At 35.2% G+C, this 25,691-nt stretch overlaps 1 protein-coding gene across 8 annotated transcripts in view; it reads left to right on the forward strand.

Annotated features, from left to right (window-relative positions):
• The window catches only part of LOC106883985 (uncharacterized), a 74,594-nt gene that overhangs the window by 33,671 nt on the left and 15,232 nt on the right, over positions 1-25,691 (forward strand). For 2 of the 8 annotated variants that reach the window (XM_052971065.2, XM_014935145.3), the window contains exons 5-16: positions 860-947; positions 7,365-7,424; positions 9,842-9,906; positions 10,652-10,780; positions 12,144-12,292; positions 14,231-14,342; positions 15,642-15,737; positions 16,544-16,672; positions 17,534-17,629; positions 18,241-18,336; positions 22,330-22,425; positions 25,267-25,419. In XM_052971065.2, coding sequence (XP_052827025.1) covers positions 860-947; positions 7,365-7,424; positions 9,842-9,906; positions 10,652-10,780; positions 12,144-12,292; positions 14,231-14,342; positions 15,642-15,737; positions 16,544-16,672; positions 17,534-17,629; positions 18,241-18,336; positions 22,330-22,425; positions 25,267-25,419 — 1,269 coding nt within the window. The remainder of the gene's footprint in view (positions 1-859; positions 948-7,364; positions 7,425-9,841; positions 9,907-10,651; positions 10,781-12,143; positions 12,293-14,230; positions 14,343-15,641; positions 15,738-16,543; positions 16,673-17,533; positions 17,630-18,240; positions 18,337-22,329; positions 22,426-25,266; positions 25,420-25,691) is intronic. The other 6 variants (XM_052971066.2, XM_014935146.3, XM_089358440.1 and 3 more) reach the window with 3 other exon arrangements.

The following is a 25,691-nucleotide window of genomic DNA, read 5'->3' on the forward strand; positions in this document are numbered from 1 at the left end:
ATGACACCGGTATCTACCATGACTGCGATTTTGCTCATCTTGATGGGTCTTCTTCTCGAGCACAACATAATGCCAAAGGTCTCGGTCATTTCCTCCGTGAGGCCCAACACTCGAAAGGAGCTCAGTTGGGCTATGACTCTCTCCACAACTTTCGTCACCTGATTCAACAAATTGATACCTCTGTAATTATTTTTATCTAAGGCATCACCTTTATCTTTGTAGCAGTTGACTATGGTGCTGCTACACTAGACATTGGGTGTGTGTGTGTGTGTACACACACACACATACACACACTTTTATTGAAGCTAAGCTACAAAGACTTCACAAGCTGTTATTCTGAGTTTCATGTAACTGAGACAATATTCTTTTCTACTCTAGCAGAAGGTCCGGAATTTTCTGGGGAGGGGAGTCAGTCGATTAGATCGACCCCAGTACGAAACTGGTACTTAATTTATAGACCCTGAAGGGATGAAAAGCAAAGCCGACCTCGGTGGAATTTTGAACTCAGAACTTAAAGACAAACGAAATACCGCTAAGCATTTTGCCCGGCGTGTTTAACGTTTCTGCCAGCTCTCCGCCTTCTGATTCAATATTATTAAACCTTAATATTGTTTTACATACCCATACCTGTCTGATGAAACTCAAAGTAACAATTTGTGAAGTATTTTCAGCTTCAATAAAATATAATGTAACTACCCTTGATATTTGAGTGCTATTTTCCCCACCTTGTTTTGTACCTGCACGCACACGTGTTGCCATTGAAATACTAACTTGTGAAAGTTAAACTTTATTGTAAAGGGACATAACTCTAGATATTTTCTGATGTTTTTCGATTAAAAAAAAATTTTTTCTCTTCTAGTCAAGAGAGAATTGTTCGAGGGAAGAAGTAGTGTCTTTACTGCATCAGAAAACGGACCAATGTAAAAAGCTAGAATTAAAAATAAATAGTAAGTTTATAACCACAATATTTCTTTTTATTTCGGTTTGATTATTGTTTACAATATACATTGCATTTCGTTCTTTATAACAAATATAAATTTATAGAAATGTCATACAAAGAACCAGTGAATGAAATGCGTTTGAATAAAACCAGATTTAACTTGTTACAGTGAATTTGAATGTGAGAAGACCTGCTGCTATGGAAATAATCTTGGGAAAAAATTTTCTTCTTAAACATGTGTGAAAACAGGAGACTCGGCCGTGAATGATGTTACTAGATCATAGAAACACATGCATTTTTGCTTCATCAGCTGCAAGCTCTAAATCTGTCATTATAAGAACAAAATTATTCTTATTAAAACAGTATATAATATGCTTGCTGATGTACATAAAGCTTGGTTAAGCTAGAGTTAATGTTGCATAAAGTAGTGTCAAGTACAATGTTTGTGTAGTCATTAACAATGCATGCATCATACCACACAGCCTGCAGATTAAAACTTAATATTTGTTACTCTGTTATAATTCACATGGATTTTGTGTGGATGGTTATTACCTCCAGACAGTTTGAAGAAGAACAATACTTGTTAATTTAAATTGTTTTAAGTAACTCCTGTTGGACTTTTGTGGATGTAGGTCATAGTTGTGCAGGAAATAATGATTATGCAGTTTTGTTAAAATTTTCTATTTGAAATACTTTTAAATTAAAAAACTAATTTGTTTTTAATGCATATTAGTTACTTTTTAAAATTTTATCTTCTTTATTTTGATTATTGATGTTAAATTTGATTCCTGATATACAGGGTGTTTAACACGTACGCATGTATGTGTATGTTTACCTACACAATTTAAAATATTTAGGAAGTGTATATACATAACTTTTGAAACACTGTGTGTGTATGTATATATATATATATATATATGTATTATTCTGAATGTATTTGCTTTTAATATCTGCTTAGTGCTTTGATACTAACAATTTAACAATTTCACATCTTTTGAAGTAAAAATATTTTGTGTTAGAGTGAACTAGGGAAAATAGGTGACATCTATCTTGTGGAATATAAAATGATGATTGATTATTAACCAAACAAAACGAAATCTGTTGATGTTGGTATATTTAGAGTTACACTTTATACTGTTTTTTTTTTTTATTATAAAGATGGTAGGGTAAAATTTGAGGGCAATTTGGCTGTTATTTCTAGCAGACTAGGCGTTTTGGGTATTAGGATTTTGTTGAAATCTACCCTGTGAAATTAAATTGTGGTTTACTTCAATTTTATATATTTCGTTGGAAGAAGGTGCTGGAATGGCCGAATAAAGCAAAAGAATGCCTTATAGCATTTGCTCCAGGTCTTAAATTATCAATTTAAATCAGGCTGTCTTTGTTTTTCCTTTTCTTGGGTCAATAAATTAAAGTCTGTGGTCAATGTAATCAAGTAACCTCTTCTCCAAATTTTCCTTGGAGGTGAAAGAGTGGTGTTAATGACTTTTACTGGCCCCTCTCAGACTGGTGAAGTTAACATGTATCAGCTTGATCCTTTAGGTTGATGTATATAGAGGAATTGAGAGCTAGGTAGAGTTCTGGAAGAATTCTATGGAGAAAAGATAATGTTTGGTGGGTTGACATCCATTGGGAATGATAAAGGAAGGTATTGATATGCAACATGCTTGCTGAAAGAGGCATAATCCATCATTGCAGTAGAAGAGACAGAGGAAACAGCAAATCTGTGAACTAGTTGTTATAAGCTCTGCATGTGTACATGCATATGTTTTCCAGCCAGCATGCATACAGTATCTGTGTATGGCATAAATGATTAGTTGCCTAAAATAAAATACAGTGTAAAAAAAAAATATTTATATTTGTTATATTCTATTCAGTGTACATGGAAAAAAAAAAAATTCACAATGGGATAGGGTCAGAGAAGTTGTCTTTTTCGGGAATTGGATCCTCTGTTATTTCCATAGGTTTGAACATGTGTTGAGAGAGATGTTGAGTCAGTTGAAGCTAGAGACCAACTCAAGAACATGATGGTTGAGGCTATTGGCAAGGATACTGTCAAGAATAATGATCATATTGAACTGAAGTGACCGGAGAAATTTTTATGCTTGTTGATTGCGATAGCTTAGATTAGTAAGGGTTGCACCTATGACTGTTTTTTGGTAGGTCCTCCAAAATAAAAGTGGATAAAGGAACAAACAAGCCATGACTTGTGGGTTATTCTTAAAACAGCCAGATGCTTACAAAAAAGTGGACTGTGTTGAAGACTTGTAAGGAAGGGCCAGAGGTTTCAATTAATCCTTTAGCATTCAAATTATTCTGTCAAATGCAATATTTATTCATTCACATTATTTTGAATTAATCATGCATTATCTTGAAACGTCAAGATTATGATGATGTGACTGTTTACTTTTAGAATAACATAAGATAGGAATGAGAGGCCAGATCTGGCCAGTTTCAACATAAAACAACTTGAATATTTGGGCCAGATATGACTGGTTTAAATGCTTAAATTGAGCCAGAGATCAACTTTTACCACCTCAAATGAAGTACAATCGTTCTGATGGGCTTCTGTTCAGTTTCTGTCTGTTTAATGCCCCTAATAAAAGTTGGGTTGTTAGGTTGTCTCGAAATTATGATAGATGACAAATCCCTAAAATGTCCTACTTTTCGGTGTAGCCAAAAACCACCTGATTGTACAAAAAACAAATTTCTGAACCACAAGGCCTTGCCTTCAAAGGATCTACTTCGCAAAATATAAAGTTGTTTGTTATAGAACTTTTTAAGAAAATGCAGAGAGAACACTGTTGCACTTGATCAAAAACTATATTTTAAATTGCTTTTTTGTTTTTCATTAGGAAAAGATGCAATGTTATTTAGACTCTAAACAAACTAGAAATTCAAACTGATTTTATGAATACTTGCAATTCAGAAAATCATTAACAGAGACTGGCTGATGTTTATGTTGTTTGTAATCAACTTCAGTTGTGGTAGTTCAATAGTTGAAATGAACGTGGTGTATGTAAATGAGATTAGATGGATGCAGTTTTGGGAATTAAGTATTGGACATAGGGTGTGAAGGATTTGGCAGGGATCTGGAAAGTGCAGCAGCGTGTTTGGGTCTATATGATTGACAAAGGAGCAAAGTATTTGTAGTTTTATAGTTGTCAATGTAGAACATCAATTTTGTCAACAAGTGATAGAAAGGGGTTGTCCCCCTTAACATTGAATACAAATCCTTCTCTGGTTGACTTTGCTTTTAACCAGCTGAAAGTGATGAAATAAATAAGTTAAAGTAGTAGGGTTGATATAATTTAACTGTGCCCTTAAAAAAAAAAAAAGTATTAAAAAACTATTGCCCGATTAAATGGCTTTAATAGTGAAGAATTAATAACACAGTATTATGAGGCGGCAAACTGGCAGAATCATTAGCATGCCAGGCAAAATGCTTAGCAGCATTTCATCCCAATTTTTTAAATTCTTTTAATTGTTTCAGTCATTTGACTGTGGCCATGCTGGAGCAATGTCTTCAAGGGTTTCAGTCAAACTAATCAACTCCAAGACTAATTTCTTCTAAGTCTAGTACTTTATTGGTGTCTCTTACCAAACTGCTAAATTACAGTGACTTAAACAGACCAACACTGGTTGTCAGGTGATGATGGAGGAGGCAAACACTGACACACACACACACATGTATATATACACATATGACAGGCTTCTTTCAATTTCCGTCCACCAAATCTACTCACAAAGTTTTGGTTGACCTAAGGTGCCATGCAGTGGGACTGAACCCAAAGCCATGTGGTTGGGAAGCAACCTTCTTACCACACATCCACGCCTGTGCCATTTCTTCACATTCTGAGTTCAAATGCCACCAGGGTCGTCTTTGCCTTTCATCCTTTCGGGGTCAATAAAATAAACACTGGTGGGAGGTGTGTGGGGGGATGTAATTGACTTAACCTTTCTCCTGAAATTGCTGATCTTCTGCCAAAATTTGAAGTCAGTTTAGTATCATAGTATTATGATAATGAACTGGTGAACATCATCATCATCATCATCATCAACAATACATATTTAAAGTTTGCATTTCCAAGCAATCAATTGGGCTTGACAGAAATGGAAAAAGAAAAAAAAGATAAGAAAAAAATTGGAAATTTTTTTTCTCTCCCATCTTGCTGCTGTATCCATCTTTATATAATATCTTCCTTTGTTGACTTTAACACCCTTGGCCAGGTAAACTCACATATCCCCTGCTGTTGTTAACTTACGCTCTAACTACATTTCTCATTATGACTTCATGATTCATCTCCAACCAGATAATATTACTATTTGTTTTTTTTTTTATTCTTATTTCAAATTGGTGGCGAGCTGGCAGAGACATTACCAAGCAGGACAAAATGTTTAGTGGCGTTTCATTTGTCTTTACGTTCTGAGTTCAAATTCCACTGAGGTCAACTTTGCCTTTTATCCTCTTGGGATTGATAAAATAAGTACCAGTTGAATGTAATTGACTAACCCCATCTCCCAAAATTTCAGGCCTTGTGCCTATAATAGAAAGAATTATTATTTCAAATTGCCTGTGTGCTTTTATACATACGCATAGGGTACCACCTCCAATAATACCATGATCTACTTAAACTTCTTTATATCCATATCCTAGTTTATATATTTCATTCTAACTTGCCACAACTCAATTACTATTGCTTTTGACAATTTTGATTTATAATTTGGTAATATTCTCAGCTTTTGATAAGTATCCTGTACGCGCATGTATGTGTGCGTGCATGCATGCATGTGTATGTATGCAGTGTTGTCACTATCATCATCATCATCATCCATTGCTTTAGGTCTGCCTTTCCATATTAACATGGGTCAGATGGGTTTGTGGGTAGTTGTTTTAAAGCCAGACTCCTTTCATGATGCCAGTCTTTCAATTGACTCTTAGGACAAAGAGGGACATGATGTATGGAACCTAAAAAACAAGATATAGCATGGTGAAAGAATTTGTAATTCATCTCGGGCAAGATTGTTGTAACTTCTTTAAGCCTGTATGTGTATATATGTATTGGTATATCATACTAAATGTATACACACCATTAGAAGGCATGATATGGAATTGTCTGAGATAAAATTTCTTCATAGACTTGTTAGGTTAAAAACATGATATATATATATCAGAGCAAGACAAACATCATTGCAATGACCAATAAGAATGGCAGGCACATTTCATTTTTGTTGAAGCTTGTCAATGCCAAGCATCCAATTGTCACTTGCTTGAATGACATCCATGCTTCAATACACACAGGAATCAATGAGTAAAACATTCACCGTCATTGAGGAAGCTTGCTGGGCTGGAAAAGAACTCAGTGTGCACAATTGAAAGAGTATTAAATTAAAATGACCATCTGTGACTAAATGTATAATGATCGTGTCCTCATTAGCTTCTGGCCTTCATAAAGCTGCTATATAGATGCAGATATAAGGTGTCTTATAATTACAGTTGTCTTTACTTGAAAAGTATAGAATTATCAAGCTAGAAAATAATAAAATGCTATTCTGTTGAGAACGAAATTTTAAAATGGTAAAGCACCATTTTTGTGTTTGCTATGAAATGCTTGATATTAGCATCAGTAATAATTGCTCTTGTCAGATTAGGCGCATCTGCAGGAACATTTCCCAAATACTTTTGATTGGCACTAATGTTCTTGGTCACTTTGTTAAATGGTGCCACTTTGTCATAGATCTTCTTGGAATGTGATTATGCTTGGTCTTTTTAGGCTGCTTTGTTTTTATCCAAATACTGTTTCTTGGAATTGGGTTATGTTGATTATTTGGCAGGAATATACCTGCAGTGGCCCCTGCTGTATATAGTCAGCCACTGGGTTCTACTTTAAAACTCAATAGAATATGGAATAAAATATAACATCTGACCAATGGTTTTGATGACTGCAGACAACTGTCATCTTGTGACCACTTCAATGTTTGTGATTTATAGTCATGTAGACTTGACCATCTAAATATTTAAGCCATAGAAGCAAAAGTGCTCATACTCATAATTTGAAATGTGGGCATCTAACCAAAAATAACATTGTTAGCATTAATTTAGAAAGCAACTTCTAACTACTAATAAATTATTTACAAGTTAATTTAACATTTATCCTTCCCTGTATCACAAGCTCCTTGCTTTCTTTTTGGTGGTGGTGATGGTGGTGGTAGGGGTCACCCCCTTCAAATGCCAAAATATTAATTGATAAAACTTCCTTTAACTAAACTTAGTACATCCCAAGCTTGATGCAATTCCTGAAAATGGTACTGACAGCCTTCTATTAAATAACTTATCTTCAGTTTTGAATATGTGAAAAGAAAAATGTTTGCAAGCTTTGAGAAAGAAAAAAAAAACAACCACCACCTTGCTCCATTTTTTCAGATATTAAAGGTAAAAAAGCTGTTGAAAAACGTGAAGCTTCAGAGACAAAGAAAGAAAATGGTTGGTAAAATCATCAAAAATAAAAAATAATCCTAATTTCAGCCACTATTTCACAAAGTCTCTATCTACTCTCTCTTCACCTTTCCTCATTGTAAACTAGTTCATATTTTCCTCACTCTTTCTCTGCCTCTCTTTCTATGTGTATCTCTGTACATATCTTTTCTGCAAATCTTCATCTGCAAGCATATCTACATCTTTTCTGCATATCTTCATCTCTTAGCATGGCATAAAGATTTCACTTTCTTCTTAGTGTTTCAATATTGTGCATCGACCCTTCAAAATCTCAATGTAAACTAAGCTATATATATTATACACATTGCTATAGTTATATACACAGTTTTTTAAACCATTTTTATAATGGCCCAACAATTTAGTTTGTGCACAACCTCATCTTTCTTAGTTTGTCAATATTATTTCGTGTGGTGTGTGTGTGTGTGTGATGCTAGCATGTTCTTGCACCAGCTTATCAATAATTATCTGTTTCTCTAAGGACAACATAAATAGTCAAAACCAAGTTCCAAACCAACATACTTTGCACTTTTTAATCTCATTCCACTCTGTCTCTATTGTGTTCAAATGTTCAACAAATTTGCCTTTCATCCATTGGATGGGAGAGAAGTGGTGATAGTGGGTTTGGTGGGTGGGGTGTCATAGAAATAAGTCCATCCATCCATTCATTCATAGCTGTCACTCATGAATGTGTATGAGTTGGTTGCATGTATATTGCTTTCATCGATTGTTTTAGGTTCCTGTGTAGTCATAAGCAGACATAGACACCCTCTTAGCTCCTCCTACCCCTGATCCAGTGGAATATTGAGGATGTGGAACCTGAAAGGAGAGAGGGCTACACCAACGTCCAGCATGTTACATTTCATGCTGCCCCAGTCTACTCCATGGGCAGCATGATATGTGACTTTACTCAAGGACACAGCATAGTTTCCAATTCAACCCATGAGTTGGTGGCTGTGAGCTCAAAACCTTGATCTGCAGACCATATGTGAAATAAGTATCATGACTTTCTCAAAATAGTCACCAGAAAGAGACAACCAAAAGAAACTTCAAGCCCTCACTGACCTGTGACACAACAAAACTCCTGTAAGGACACCATCTGATCGTTCATGGGAAATAACATCAAACTGACCATATTTGACCCATGGTCACTAATTTCAGCTTTATCATAGTGGTCTGAACTTTTTCTTTCCAGCATGTTGGACAAAATGCTTACTGACATTTCTTTTAGCTACCTATGTTCCAAGTTCAAATCCTACCATGGTCTTAACTTTACTTCTCATCCTTTTGAGGTTATTAAAATAAAGTACCAGTCAAGTACTGACATCAGTGGTATTGACTAACTTCCACCGACTAAAATTGCTGGCCTTGTGCCAAAATTTGAAACACTTATGAGGTTCATGAAGTTGATTGTTAAAATATGTTGACCTTAATTTGTATTTTTTTTTTTTTAATAACCATTATTTATTTGTTGCAAGTGTTACGATCAACTGTTTAATTTTTTTTCTGCTTGGGAATTAGAGGCATTCATTCATCAGAGGAAGATCAATCTCCCTTCCAGTAGAAGGGAGGACATATTAATGACTTCTTATCCTTTGAAGTAATACTTTTTTTATTGAGGGTGGGTATTAACAAAAAAAAACAACAAAAAAAAAAAAATTCATTTCCATTCTACAGCATTCATCACCTCCTTGTTTCATTTCTACTCTTCATGTTAATCTGATTTCAAATTAGAAATGTACTGTTACAGTTGTTGTGACAAAAGACAAATATGCAGCTCTCATTATCAGTGCCTACATCATTCTCTGTCTGCTTTTCCCATACTGGTGAAGTTGGACAGGTTTTTCGCAGCAGTGTTTTATGGCCAAATACCATTCTGATCACAAACCCTTTTAGCTGCTTCTTTTGACATGCTGGAGATTTATTGAAAGTGACTTTAAGAGCAACACATTATTTTGGAATATTTTCTTCCATAATAGAATTATAGTTGGACCAATATTGTTTAGACACTTCCATTTTTACCTGGTGTTTATGAATGCTAATAAAAATATTGTGCAACTGTCCGTTATTTAAATTCAACTATGTGTGTGTTTATAGAGTAATCATAAATGAATTAACATATTTTGTTTTCAATATCATTCTCTTTCTAATAAACATTTTGCTATTACTACATTGTGAATTAATTAAATAACCAGGTTGAGATTTTGAGAAGTTCGTTACTCTGAACTGTATTTTGCCATTGGTTTTTCTATTACTAGTTTATTTAGGAAATTACTGGGTTTAAGCACATCTGTTCTATTTAGAGTTATTTTGTGAAAATAGATAAGTAAATAAAGAAAGGAAATAATGGTAAAACATTTAGTTTTTCAAAAATTGTTTAAACATTTCTTTAAAATCATTTATTGCAGGTTTAAAGCAAGATCTTCAGAGATTAGAAGAAGAAAACAAGAAAACAATATCTGAAAGTATTCAGGTAACAGAATATGAAGAATCTTGTTTGTACCATCTGGTTTAAATGCAAAACCTTATTGTTTTGCATCTGGTTTTTATAGAGAGAAAATGTCCATCTCTACAATCAACCTTTTCTATATTGTTTATTGTAATAAGTTACAATTTTGCTGTAGACCCCCCCCCCCCCAAATCCTTGAAAACAATGTGAAGTCACAAAGGTCTTTTGTAAGTCAGTTTCATGGTCATGGAGCAGAAGAGAGGTAAATTTTTCTTTGGATAGGACACAAATCTCTTAAAAGCTCCACATCTTATCTGGTAATTATTCCAGACAACATCGTGATCAAAAGCAGTTTAGAATAATGTTTTTAAATCTAGGTTACTTCTGTTATGCGAAACAGTTTACTTAGAAATCTACCCTGAATTAAATTTTTATCTGCGTTGCTAATAAAAGCTCCATGTCCACATTACTGAGTCTATATTGTGCTAATCTACTCTTTATTGTTGTTGAGGAGTGGTTTAAAGCTGAGAACAATCTTAAGGCTTGGAAGAGACTGTTTAGCCACATACGGTCAATCTCTAGACCCTGCAGTCTAGATATGCCAGGCTAGTCTGGTATGATTCCTTACATTGTTGTTGTTTAGCCTCAGGCAAATCCTGAATAAGCAAATCAAAGTCATTCCAACTGTGACCATCCCATCATTTTTTTCTTGACACTCATGTCAAGTTTGTGTTCAAAACTGAAAATATTTTTTGTTCTCCTTGAACAGGAAAAAGCTGAATTACGAAGTCAGTTGGAAGAAGTTGAAAAACTGAAGGAAAAATTTTATAAACAAGAAGAAGAAAATGATGAATTCCAGGGTTTAGCAACACAAGAATTGGCTAAAATAAAACATTTGGTAAGGTTGTTATGCTCTCCTACCCTCATTCTCTATATCCAACTATCAAAAAGTTAGATTCCATTGTCATGTTTTCATTATTTATTTGCGTTCTTGATTTTCCACTCCACATACACTTTTACCTCAGAAACCACTGAATCTGGGATGGTCAGTTGTTTTTATCAATGATGTAGGATAGCCTTGGCCCTTTACACACCCACCCTGTCACTTTACCATTTTTCCCTCCCTTTTTTCAGTAACCCCTGACACTAATACCTTCCCTTTCTCCATGCTATACACTTTCCCCACTACCACCCTATCACAATTATAAATCCATTACTCTGCCTTGAATAATTGCACTCACTCTCTTCTATTCCCCTTCAGTTATAGGGGTCACTTTACATCCTTTTAATCTTGCAAGGTGATCTCACTAGGAATGGTACCATGAAAATAAACATCCAGTACACTCTGTGATGTGATTGGCATTAAGAAAAGCATCCAGCCGTAGAAACCATGCCAAGCAAAACATTGGTGCATAACACAGTCCTATGACTTATCAAATTCTGTTGAACTGTCCAACACATGCTAACATGGAAGACAGATGTTAAATGATAATTACTAAGTAAATGAAAATGTTATTTTGATTTTTGAAATTTTCTAGTTTAAGCAAGTTACTTGTTAGATATAAGGGACCTAGCTCTGATCAAAAGGTCATGTTGGGTAAGCTATGGGTTATAAAAATAGGCGATCATTTACTTAAAATATAAAATATACCATGGTAACACAGCATCATAGTACTGGCTGTGGTTGAAACCCTCCACTCCATCCTCCTCCATCTCAGGTTGGCCCTTATGGTCAAAGGTGTTCCAGCTGTGACCAGCTTTCTCTTTAGGGATGTCTTGGGTTACGATATCTAATCTTTCACTCTCCTGCATTCCCACCACCACTCTCAAGCAGTAGAATATGATTTGAAGGATATTTGACTGTTATCTCTAGTAGGCTGACCTATTACATTGAAGCTTCCATGTTGGTGCATAGCAATACATTTCTGTCAGGTATTTTTGGCTGAAACAGTCAACAGAGGGAAGTATAAAATAATGACCATATATAGGTGCAAGCATGGCTGTATGGTTTAAGTAGTTTGCTTCCTAAGTATGGGGTTTAGGGTTCAGTCCCACTCTGTGACACCTTGGAGAAATTTTATTTTTTTCTTATAGATACTTGCCCAGGTTACTGTGGAGTGGGACTGAACCTGAACCCATGCAGCTGTAGAGCTAACTGCTTAACCACACAGCCAAGCCTGTCCCTAAAGTTACTTAATGAAATTTGCTCCAAGGTGTTTCAGTTTTTAATCACCTCAATTTATTCTCCTTTTCTATCTTAGCTTCTGATTGCTGAAAATGAATTATCAAAAACTCAAGCTGATTTGGAAGAGAAATCCCAAAAGCTCGATGAATCTGAAAAACAAACTAATGAACTGGAAAGCCAAATTGCCTATTTACTTGAGCAAGTTGATAGTCTAACAGTTGAAAGGTTTGTAATGTTATTGTCAATTCTCTGGCATCTGATTGATTTTTATTCAAAACATAAACCAAAAAATATTAATTAGGGGAGCAGGGTTATTATTTAAGTGCCGCTGTAGCCATGATAAGATGTTTGTTTCACAACCACCTGGTTCTGGGTTCATCGACCACATGGTACTTAAGAATTGAGTTTCCTACTGTAGCCTTTTGTGTGAAATTTGGTAGATTGTAACTGTATGGAAGTTATCATCCTCATCCATAGTACAGTCTCGACAAATTTGTGGCCTTGCTGGAGCCCATGTCAGACAAAATGCTTTGTGACATTTTTTCCAATTCTTTGTATTCTAATTTTAAACCCAACTAAAGTTGACTTTGCCTTTCATCCTTTTGGGTATAATGAAATAAGCACCAGGGTTGAGGTAATTAACTAACCCCAACCCCTAAAATTGCTGGCCTTCTGCAAAACTTAAAACGAAAGGTAGTGACCTAGCAGAAATGTTAACACATTGGACAAAATGCTTTGTAGCATTTCTTGTGGCTCTTTTACATTGAGTTCAAATTCTGCTTATGTTGACTTTGCTTCTCATCCTTTCTGGGTTGATTAAATAACTACCAGTTGATTGACTGAATTCTTCTTAAAATTTCTGGACTTATTAAATTTGAAACTGTCATTCTTATTATTTAAGGTGGTGAGGTGGCAAAATTGCTAGAGCATAAAAAAAAATGTACATTCTGAGTTCAAATCCCATCAAGGTCAACTTATGGCCAATAAAATGAAGTACCAGTGAAGTACATAGTTATTTCATGTCCACTTTCTATGCTGGTATGGATTGTCATGACCTTAGCCAATTCTTATTGAAAAGCACTACTTTCTGCTCTCCACCACCCCAGATGATTTGGCGGAACATATCTTGCCTGTATGTTTCATATTTAGGTTTGTTTGTGTTTAGGTGCTCTTCCCAACATCACTCACTTTATACAGTATAGACATGGCTGTGTGGTTAAGAAGCTTGCTTCCCAACCATTTGATTTCAGGTTCAGTCCTACTATGTCACACTTTGGCCAAGTGTCTTCTACTATAGCCTTGGGCCAGCCAAAGTCTTGTAAGTGGATTTGTTAGACAAAAACTTAAAATAGCTAGTTGTATATGAGTGTGATTGTGTGTACACTCTTGGCATCATGTGATGATTGTAAATGAGCATCATTGTACAGGCAGTGTTGTTTGTTTCCTATCTTCTGTGAAAAGTCTGCCTGGCCACAGGTGAGGATTGGTAAAAGGAGGAACATCTTGTCGTAGAAAATCTATATCAACCAATTACAGCTGACCCATGTACATATGGGAAGAGCATCTAGCTTCAGAAACAAACCCTAATATGAAACAAGCCCCCACAGCTGCCTGACTAATTTACTGGTACCTTACAAAGTACAGTGTTAATAAACCTGTTTCATTTATACTAATGTACAGGTATCTGTATTTCATTTAATTATTTAAGTAAATTTAATATTTAATTTAGATTGTGCAGGCCTAGGTGACTACTCTTGGTTCAGAAAAATCAGTAATCTGGAATGGCTTTGGAATCAAATGTTCCAGGAAATCAATGTTATACTTCTGTGTGTGTGTGTTTGTTTTTTGACATGCCAAATTGCATTTACTTTGTCAAAAACATAACTTAGTGTTCCTTTTACTTCTTGTGACTTACTTTTTTTTTATGTCTAGAATCATCTTCATCTCTACTTATCTTCCATATCTTCTCATACATATACTTTTTGCCAACATATATTTGTGTGTGTGTGTGTGTGTGCGTGCATACATTTATTCGTTTATTTAAATGATTTGTTACATGTAGAACCAAAATGTGTGTGTGTATAAATGTATGACTGTATAAAAATATTTAGTGTTTATCCATGAAAATGTCTTGAAACAATCTGTTCTTTCTTCACTAATTAGCAATTTATTAAAAGAAGAATGTAAAGCAAGAGCACAAGCTGTTGAGACACTTACAATTGACAAGTCAGCCTTTGAAAAACGAGTCATTGAATTGACATATGCAGTGAAACAGGTATGTTCCATTTGCAAATCATTTCCATCCCTCTCAGTCTCTATGGCTTCCAATATTCATCAGCTTTTCATCAGAATTATTTAACATTCATGTTCTCCACACTAGCATTGGTTGATCAGCCCAACAGGGCCCACTGGGTCTGAGGACTCTGTTATGTTCCAATGTTTGCTTTGGCATGGTTTCTACAACTACTGCCCACCCCTTTACAGAGTGCACTGAATGCCCTTTTCTTTTTGTAGCCCCAGCACTGATGAAATTGCTATATAGCTCACAAAACTGAGATTCTCTTTGATTGAGTGGGAGTGCAATAGAGAGGGAGGTGGTTTTTATGCTGGGAGATGTGTGGTTAAAGTATGAAAGGAGGAGGAGGCCAGAACAGGATTCTTGCTGTAGAGCAGCCACATGGTTACTTGCATTACACTGTAATGGGTGGGAGCAATCAGGGTGGAACTGGAAAGAGAGATAAAGATGGTGGTGATGGGGTCTAAGGGTGGACCCTCAAGATACAGGATGAATGGGAGTGGAAACAGAAGCAGCATAAGTAAAATGTTTAGACATCCATTAGGGCTTTGTTTTCAGTCCCTTACTGCTCGTAATCGGTTGTAACAAAATACAAGACCAGTTGTCAGTATGTACTCCTATATATTATTATTTAAAAAAAAAATTTTTTTTTTTTTGCCCACAAGGGGCTAAACATAAGGGGGACAAACAAAGACAGACAAAGGGATTAAGTCGATTACATCGACCCCAGTGCGTAACTGGTACTTAATTTATCTACTCCGAAAGGATGAAAGGCAAAGTCGACCTCGGCGGAATTTGAACTCAGAACGTAAAGACAAACAAAATACCGCTAAGCATTTCACCTGGCCTGCTAACGTTTCTGCCAGCTCTCTGCCTTTGTATGTCCTCCTATATATGTATGTACTCCTAGTATGTACTCCTATATATTGATGACCAAATTCTCATAGCTGAATCTGTTGAAAATTTCAAAAAGAGAGTCCAAATGAATGTTAATATGCATGAACAATGGAGTAGAAATGAGCTCAGTGAAGAAATTAGATATGTGAGGTGGTGTACTATCAGCAAGTTCAGAGAGATATAATAATTGTAGTTACAGTGAAGAGACGGAGGATGCAGGTTAGGTGCACAAATGGTTGAGTAACCCAGGTTTGGTTTATCAGAACCATACATACATAATGCATGCATGTGTGTCTATACACATGCATTCACATATCCCTAACAATTTTATTGTTCACAAATGTATGCAATAAAAGATTTTAAAAAATATCCTTATTTCAGAAATCTCAACATGTATCAAGCTTAGAATCTTCAACTGCCGAACTAGAAAACAATCATGTGACTTTACAAAGAAATTATGATTTATGTAAGACAAAAGTAAGTTTACTGTTGAAACATTTAAACAAGTCTTATAAATTTTGATATTTCAATATAGTTTGATGAACTTCTCTTTTTTAGATGTCATTTTATATTGCTAATCACTCAACTGTGAAGTAGGGGTGGAACCTGTTGTCAGCCATATGAAAAGATGTTTTATCCATGAAACAATGACTGCAGTAACATTTAAACTTGTAATTTTAACCATGTGCTCAGTAATCCAGCTTCTTAGACTCTCTTTGGTCCAGGGCTAGATTAGAATACACTTGCCCAAGGTGGTACACAGTGGGCCTGAACTAGAAACCATGTGGTTGGGAAGCAAACTTCTTTACACAGCCATGCCTGTGACTATATAAAGGAAAATGTAGTCCTAGATAATATATCCATCTCTTCCCTAAATAAAAAATGGAATGGTCTAGGTTGGATAGTCCTTGGTTATAAGTTTGCTCTTTCCAAGCTGAGTTGGGGGTGGGGAACTAAACAATGTCATTGTTATTTATATAACCTCAGGTTAAACAACAGATTTGAACAGACCCGTGATCAAAAGCACTCCAATCATAACCAGCCTATCCTTCAGTTAAGAATAATGTATTGAAATACATCAGCCAGTGTGTCTGCAACTTTTCTTACAAGATGATAGGATGTAATTTAAGGGATCCTTGACTACTGATTCTAGCATTGCTTTACAACACTATAAAAACTGTCATGGTAGCTCTCAAGTGACTTAGTAGCTATGGTTCCCTTTTTATGGATGTTTCTTTGTAAATGTTGAAGAATGACAGAACCATTCAATATGTTCATTTCAGATGACCAAAACTATTGAAGAAAAGAATGACCTAATTGTCCATTTAGAAGAACGGGTTAGCACACTTGAACAACGTTTGAATGATCATGGTCTGTCAGAAAATGATCAAATTAAGGCTTTACAATCAGAGGTAAGTTTAATTTTATGTTTTGGCAAGAAACTATTGATCAATGATCCATCTAAGCCATGCTGCAGGTTTGCATACACATCTCATGGGACTCTTAGAAGAAAGGAATCGGCATACAAAAAAAAAAAGAAAAAAAAATATAGTGGCTAAGTTGGTTATAGGACTTTGTTCCTGTTATTGTTGTTATTATAATTAATAATAATGGCTTAAAATTTTGGCACAAGGCCACCAAGTCTGGGGAAGCGAGTAAGTCAATTACACCCCCCCCCCCCCCGTGTTCAACTGGTACTTATTTTATTGACACTGAAAGGATGAAAGGCAAAGTCAACAGGATTTAATCTTTTTTGTTACCATATTTCTGTTGTGATACACAATTTTTGTTTGTAATTAATTTTGAAAATAATAAAGAATTTAGTAAAATAACTATCATTAAGATGGTGTTTAGGAACATAAATTGTTGTGAGATTTTGATGAAAGGTTTTAATTTAGATCACTTAAAAATCGTTTGTATCATAGAACCACTGGGCAGTCTTGAGTAGACTGGTATCAGAAAGGTTATACTCAGAACAAAAAGAGTTGGGAGAAATGATGCAAAGCACTTCCCTCGTTACTCTTATGCTTCTGCCAATCCACTGCTGTTTAATTAGGCAACACAAGGCTGAGTGTGGTGTGATTTAATTGAATTGACTCCAGCCTTAGCTGACACTTTATAAAGCCCGAGAATGATGAAAGACGAAGTTGTTCTTGGCAGGGTTTGAACTTAAAAATTAAACTATAAATACCACAAAATATTTTGTCTGATGCTTTAATGATTCTGCTAATTCACCTGTCTAATGATAAATTGTTTGTATTTTCTTTTTCTAGAGGGATAGCCTTGAGAAAAAGTTGTCTGAGTCACGGCAACAGTTGCAGGAAGTAAAGTTTACTTGGAGTGACAAGATAACCCACCTTGAAGGGCAGGTAAGACTGAAATATATAGTGTCGTTTAATGATGTTGTTTAGCCCAAGTCAGCCTTGAACCGAGCAAATCATAAATGATCCAGATCTTTAGATTACAGCTATGTTGGCAAAACAAAAAAATATCTGAATCAGAAAACTTATTTACCTCCAGGCAGACCTGAATAAGCAGAACTATGATCAAAAGCATTTCTCATCCCATCTTTTTTCAGATGTTACATATTTATAACTACATTGTCTAATGTCTTTCTTCACACTTTCTGATGGTCGGGTGTAATGTGAGAGAGATTTGACTTCTGTTTCTAGTTGCCTCAGAATCTATGTTGAGCAGTACTCGAAAAGTCTTGACTCTGATTGTAACCCCTTCAAAAGTGATCATGATCCCAAAATTGTATATAGGCTGCTAGGTTATTCCTTTTGCTGAATGAAAAACTACCTCTTGTTGAACCTTGTTTGTTGGTTCAAGAAAGGGAGCGTGTGGGAAATTCTGATGGATGGCTACTGGTGGTATATTTAACACACAATTAATAGAAATTGAGTTTTGTTGTGGTTTCTTTTTTTTAAAAAAAAGATCATTTTCGTTCATTCGAAATTGTTTTTTCTTCAATTCTCAGATCTCCCATCTGAATGCGAAGATTATAGAAGACAGTGAAGAATTAAGTGGAAGTCAACAGGCAGCTAATTTAGAAAAGATAAATCTGCACAAACAGGTATATCATCACCATCATCATTATCTTCATCATCATCATCATCATTGGTTTTTGTGATATACATTTTTTTTTTTGGCTTATTCATGCTGGGTTAGATTTGCTGTATAAAATCTTTATAGTTGTCTTGTAAATGCTGCTTTAAGTTGCATGTGGCTTTTAGTTGGTTTTATGATTTAGATGTGTATCTCCATTCTAAAATGGAAATACAGCATCCCTGCATGTCCTTAGAGGTAACTAAAAGGGTTGGCAACAGGAAGCGCATCCAGCTGTAAAAACCTGTCCAATCCATGCCAGCATGGAGAAAAAAAAAAGAAAAAAAAAAGCAGATGTAAAATGATGATGACAATGATGGTGATGATTATACCTTCTTGTTGCTAACCATTTTGATGGAGCAACCTGAGTAACACTACCATATTATTAAATGAGAGAGAGAGAGAGAGAGAGAGAGCATGAATGTTTGAGTTTATAAAATACTGGGCTGCTGGCCAAGAAGCTAGCAGTGCTGGTTGTTGTTTAGCCTAGATCAGCCCCGACTGAACAGGCCTTGAATTAGAAGCTTGCCAGCAATTGTTTCTGGTGTAATATATCTAGGACTACATTATCTAATAACTTCATTTTTTAAAGAGATAAGGTATGATTTGAGGAAAATTTGACTGCTATTCTTAGCAGATTGAATGACCATGTAGAAGTGTCATTATTGACCCAAAGAGATTGTTGGTTTGTATCATCATGTCACTAATGTGTCTGAGTTAAGGATCTTGCTCTGAAATGGCTCAGCTTGCCTAGCTTTAAACAGGTATCACAAGGTTGAAACAACTTCATGCTGGAAACAGCAGCAGTGATACTGTACAACTGATGAAATTTACCAGTATTTTTTCTTGGCTTGTAGTGTAGAGTTCCACTTTCTTTGTGGGTCAAGAGATGATTCTGTTCCTCTACTCAAATATCTTTGTTCACTTTGCTATTGGAATCAGACTTAGGTTCTCATGAGTTGCTTGTGCTGGCTACAGTATACCAATTCATCGTACATAAGGATCCACACTATTAGGTAGGTATCTCATTTCTCTCCAATAGATTACACCATTGTTGTAGTTCTTCTTTTAGCATGATCAAGACTTCGTCCACACTATTTTCCTATTTCAACTAACATATACTCTTATGCTTTTTACTTAGCCTTTTCATCATACGTTGGTGAGCATAGTGAAAGCTGTTTCATTGATGAGGTCATAAGTGTACAGTTGTCTCCCATGTTGAAAAGAAAGAAAATATTAATCACTAGTTTTTTTTTTTTTCCTTGTCAAATTAATCTTAGTTAACGTTTTTTTATATTCCCTGCATTGTATTAACACTAATTCAAATTTTATTATTTTTAAAATATTTGTTTTAGCTGATTTGAACAAAAGACCAAGTGTACTCCTCATTTTTACAAACAGTATTTAGCTAGAAATACTTTTCTTATTAAATTACCAATGTTAATGAGACATGTATCTGAGGGGGTTAGGGAAGTATTTTGCTCATTAGAAAGTCTAAAGTTTTGTTGAAATCAATAGAAATTATCTCATCCTGCCTTGATTTTTCTTTCACTTGGTTACTTGTGGACCATAATAGAAAACCAATGCTCTTTGATCTTGGCAGTTCACTCTCTTCAGATTAATCAAATGAAGTATGTAAGAATTGGTTTAACTTATATTGGGATCTTCTGATTTGGCAGATGTATTGTCAGAGGTATTTTATCTGTGACCATCCCATCTTGCTTTTACGAGGCAATGACCAAGACCTTTGGCATGATGTCGTGCTTGAGAAGAAGACCCACTGAGCTGAGCAAAATCGCAGTCATGGCAGATACTGGTGTCATGCAAATGGCATCCGTGCTGGTGGCACTCTCGGGGTGGTTGGTGTTAGGAAGGGCATCCAGCCATAGAAAACCATGCCAAATCAGACTGGGGTCTGGTGCAGCCTTCCAGCGTGCCAGCCCAGTCAAACCGTTTGACCGATGTCAGCATGGGCAACGGCCGTTAAATGATGATGAGTCTATCAAGTCCTGCATTATTTCACCCACGGGCATATGGCATAGTGGTTAAGAGCGCGGGCTACTAACCCCAAGATTCTGAGTTCAATTCCAGGCAGTGACCTGAATAATAATAATAATAATAACATCGAAAAATACCTTAGCAATGAGAACCCAGGTTCGAAATTTCCCCAAGACACCTGATGAAGGCTGGAGGGTATATCAGCCAAAACGTGTTAATAACAAACAAGATGAGTACAAATATCCGTCAATTGTAAATAATGTAAATAATTATTTCACCTGTTCTTCATTTTTTAAGTCCTCAGGATATGATTGTAGGGAGTTGTTTTGAGATGCAGGATTAATTTGGATCATGGATTGTTAAAAGATTGTGTGACAGTAGAATTGTTAACGTTGGACAGAATGTTCCATTGTATTTGGTCCAACTCTCCACACTCTGAGTTCAAATCCCACCAGGATCAACTTTGCATTTTATCCTTTCAGAGTCAATAAGAAAAAAATAACCAATCTAAGGTGGTAGATTGGAACTTCAAGAACATCAGATCAGAATGCCTTGAAATATGTGTGTATATGCATGTGTGTGTATGCATGCATGTATATATGTATGTATATATATATATATATATATATATAATTTTGTTGACAGCCCAGGCAGTTAATCTTGCATTCACTATACTTAATTCATCACCTGATTTAAACCCTCACCCCTATCTAGATACCTTTAGCAGAGACCTCTGTTTCAAACATTCACATTAGATTTCAGATCTGAGGTAAGCTCCAGTATATTGATCTGTAACTTCCTGCTGCAGTGACCAATAAATTTATACTTTACTCTTATCAGTTTGTAATGTCGTGGCTACTGACCTTCCTTCTTTGATAAAGTGAAAGAAATGAAATAAAAAAAAAGGCAGTTCAATATGGCTACCTTTACTGAAAGATAAATATAAATAATGTAGAACTGTAATAGTAATCATAAATGCATCTGTGGCCTTGCTAGTAAGAGTGTTATTATTCTTTGTTTGGAAACAAAGATTCCTATAAACTCATTCATGTATAAAACAGATGAGGATGATTGGTGACCTAATCAATCAAATGTAATAGAGATGCAAATATTAAAATGTGTTAATCTTGAAAAATGAGGTCAATAATCTTATTAACCCTTTTGATACCCACCTACCTGAGACCGTTTTAGGTCAGTGTGAAAAATCTACTGATTTAAAATTAAAAGTTCATGTTAATTTATGTTCCAAACATTTACTTAATAATGAGTTACCTAATTCTTCATTATTTTCAAATTTAATTGAAACAAATGCAGTGTAGTTTAAGAGATATAATAAAGCAGGCCTCTGTTTAAAGGGATGCCAGCCATGACCATCCAGTCATTTTTTTTTTTTTTTTTTGTATATTTAAACATATTAAAGCCCCAGATTACATTATCCAATGATGGTAAGGTATGATTTAACCTTTTTGAAACAAACCTGCCTGAGGCTGCCCTCGATTTTATGATGTCTAAACTAAAACCTTCCTTCAAAATTTCAAGCTAATTTATGTTCCAAGCATCAGCTTAATAATGACAGTTATTTTTCTCAATTTTTCATTATTTTAATTGAAATATAGTAAAGTGGTTGGCATTTGGAAGGGCAATTAGCCGTAAAAATTATGCCGAAACAGAGAGGGAAGTGTGGTGTAGTCCTCTGGCCGGCCACCACCTGTCAAATTGTCCAACTCCTGCTAGTGTGGAAGACGGATGTTAAATGATGATGATAGTATATTTCAGCAGGAATATAGTAAAAAAGAAAAAAAGTGAGAGTTAATAATGATAAACTTATTTTACTAAATTCTTCATTATTTTAAAAATCAATTGAAATAAAGATGGTGTATTTCATCTGAAGTATAATAACAAAAGGGTTTGTTTTGTGATTTTATTTATGTATGTTTAGATTTATTGTTTTGTTTTCTTGTAGATTGAAGATCTGCAAATGAAACTAGATGATGCAGAAAAGAGAGTATCAGAGAACTGGGACCTTGCCACTCAAAAGGATGTTTTACATGAGAAGGAGGTATGTTTATATCACTCTGTTGTTGTTTAGCCCCAAGTCATCCTTGTTCTTAAGGATATGATCAAGGATAATCCAGTTGTGACCATCTTGTCTTCTAGTATAGACTACAATGTCCTTTGTATCTTTTACTTTTTATGCTGGTACCATAAAAAAGGCTCCCAGTACATGCTGTAAAATGGTTGTTGTTAGAAAGTGCATCCAGCCATAGAAACCATGCCTAAGCAGACATTAAGAGTACAATGTAGTCTTTGGACCCATTGGATCCTGTAAAACCATCTAACTCATGCCAGTATTGGAACATGTATGTGAAATGGTGAGTGAGTTGACAAAGATTTGGCTGCTATTTCTTGCAAAGTTTTCTTTGTTGGCTCGTTATGCAAGCCTGCCATTTCTAAAGTGAATGATTAGAAAATAAATTATTAGAATATTAATTTTGATAAACAGTCAATGGCATTTTACTGCGAAGCAATGCTTCACAAGTATATTCATCTAACTCATGCTATCATGAAAAGTCGAAAAATGAACACATTTATTTACAAACAATACCACAATTACGAGGGGCACCCAAAAGTAACCGGAAACATTCTCTGTGGGACAAGCATCCAACTGTAAAACAGTGCCTCAACAATGCATTTATTTAACCCATGTGAGCATAGAAAAACGGATGTAAAAAGAATAATCTAAAACTCTACTAGAAAACAGACTAATTCATTTGTACAAGGTGTAGTGAAATAGTAAATGCAATAAGCAATAAAAGAAAATCTTTTTTTTTCTTTCTCCCATGATAAAACATATTACATTGACACGCACACATATGTCACATTCTTCTTGCCTTTCAATATGCCTCACTTAATTAAATTTCTTTAATAGTCTCTCACCATCCTTAGGACGTTTCTTCCGACCTCCCTGGGCTTTTCACTAATGTATAATTTTAAGTACCTTTTCTTCTCTCACAGAATCATTTCTCTCTCACTTTTCCCCAGTGTTCTCTATTGTAATTCATTTTTCTCTTCTCTCCCTGAACTGACATCTTTTCTATCATTCAGCTTCTTTTGTCCATACCTTACTCCCACGGTACAATGTCTCACAGACTTCTATCACTCTAAACATTCCCTTTTGCCTCACACTCAATTCCCACTACTTCACAAACATCTAACAATTACACACGTGTACACACACACACACACACACACACATACACTAATCTACACCACTACACTTCCACATTCTATTCACTTTTACATACATACACTCACCCATCCCCACATGCCCCTCTCTGAATACAGATACACTCCTATATTTGTACTGGAGCCTGGTGTTGCCATCCGGTTTCACCAGTCCTCAGTCAAATCGTCCAACCCATGCTAGCATGGAAAGCGGACGTTAAACGATGATGATGATGATGATGACACCCATTTTCTTCTCTCTGTTTAACTCCCCCACCTACCCAGAACCACATTCCCACCTGACTCCTCACCTGTTTTTTTCTTTCTCGCCGACTTTTTTCTCCCCACTCCCCATTATTTCTCTTTCTTCTAATGAAAGACTAACATGGTAACATAATGTGGAAACTCTTTCTTTTAAACATTAAGCTAATACAGTATTTGTTAAACCTGTCCCTCCTATATATATATTTTTCTTTTGTCATTTGTTGTAATTACACAATAATTCATTTGTGTCTATCAAATATGACAACAAAAGACTATATCAAACCTTCTGATATTTGTCCGCTTTCTTTTGATATTTGTCCGCTTTCTTTTGATATTTGTCCGCTTTCTTTTGATATTTACTAAATGTCTAAAAGTTGTTACTAGAAAATTATTCTGTGAATAAATTATTTGGTTTATTAACTTCATCTTTAGAAATAGTTTTGTCACTGAAGATGAAGTTAATAGTCCAGAAAATAACATTAAACGAAACATCTTGTTTTAGATTTTCATCTTGAGAAGAACATTAACCCTTAAGAGACCAACTCTCCTGAGACCATTCCAGTTGAAATTAAATTTAAAATTCCCATTGAAATGCTTAGCATTTTGTCAGTCTTTGTCATGAGTTCAAATCCCACTGAGGTTGATTTTGTCTTTCATCATTCTGAGATCAATAAAATAAATGGTGGTGATGGTGGGGTTAAGTCAATTACATCAACCCCAGTGCTCAACTGTTATTTAATTTATCAACCTCAAAAGAATGAAAGGCAAAGTCAACCTTGGCAGAATTTGAACTCAGAACGTAAGGACGGATGAAAGGCTGCTAAGCACTTTGCCCAGTGTGCTACCGATTCTGCCAGTTCGCTGCCTTAAAAGCACCTGCTTAATGATGACAGTTATTTTACAAAATTCTTCATTATATTCAAAATATTGGAACAAAAGCAATGTATTTCAACAGAAATATGATGACAAAAGGATTAAGCAGATGTTCAAAGGCATTCCAGCCACTCATTTTTGTATTTAAACAGTAAATCCCAGATTACATCATCCGATGATGGTAGGGTGTGATTTAACCTTTGTGATACTAACTCATTTGGGACCACCCCTAGCCCTATGTTAGTGATTAAATTAAAACCTTCCATCAAAATTTCATTAATTTCCAAACACCAGATTAACAAGGATGGTTATTCTACTAAATACATCTAATTTTTTTTTTCCCTCAAAACTGATCGAAACCAAGAAGTGCATTTCAAGAGAAATATGGTAACAAAAAGGTTAAGAAACGAGCCTGAGATAATGACATAATCAATTTAATTAAAAAGATGAAAAAAAACAATCAAAAATCGAAGATTATTGAATTGGGGTTATTTTTTAAAATCGATTCATTTTTTTCCCCCCATTGTCTTGTTTTTAGAGAGAACAACATAAACTTTTGCTGGAAGAAATCAAAATGAAGCATTCAGAAACAGAAGAACTTTTACTAAATAAAATCGACAGTCTTGAATCTCAATTAAAAACTGGTTTAATGACTCTTGAAGAAGTTAAGTTTTCTGCTGACCAGACAATTGTAAGTTGATTTCTTTTTTTATTTGATAATCTTTTATGTTTGCTTTTTTCTTTTGTATTTTAAATTTATATTTATAGTCATTGGTGCAGGCATGGCTGTATTGTTAAGTTGGGGCTCAGTGGGAGCCCCAATGGCACATTGGGTTAGTGTCTTCTACTATTGCTCTGGCCTGGGATGACCAATTCCTTGAGAGAAGATGTGATAGAAACTGAAAGAAATCTATTGTGTGTGTGTGTATACATATATATATTTGTGTGTGTTGCCCAAGATGC

Source organism: Octopus bimaculoides, chromosome 10 (genome assembly GCF_046866305.1).
Source record: "Octopus bimaculoides isolate indiv1 chromosome 10, ASM4686630v1, whole genome shotgun sequence".
NCBI classification, from domain to species: domain Eukaryota; kingdom Metazoa; phylum Mollusca; class Cephalopoda; order Octopoda; family Octopodidae; genus Octopus; species Octopus bimaculoides.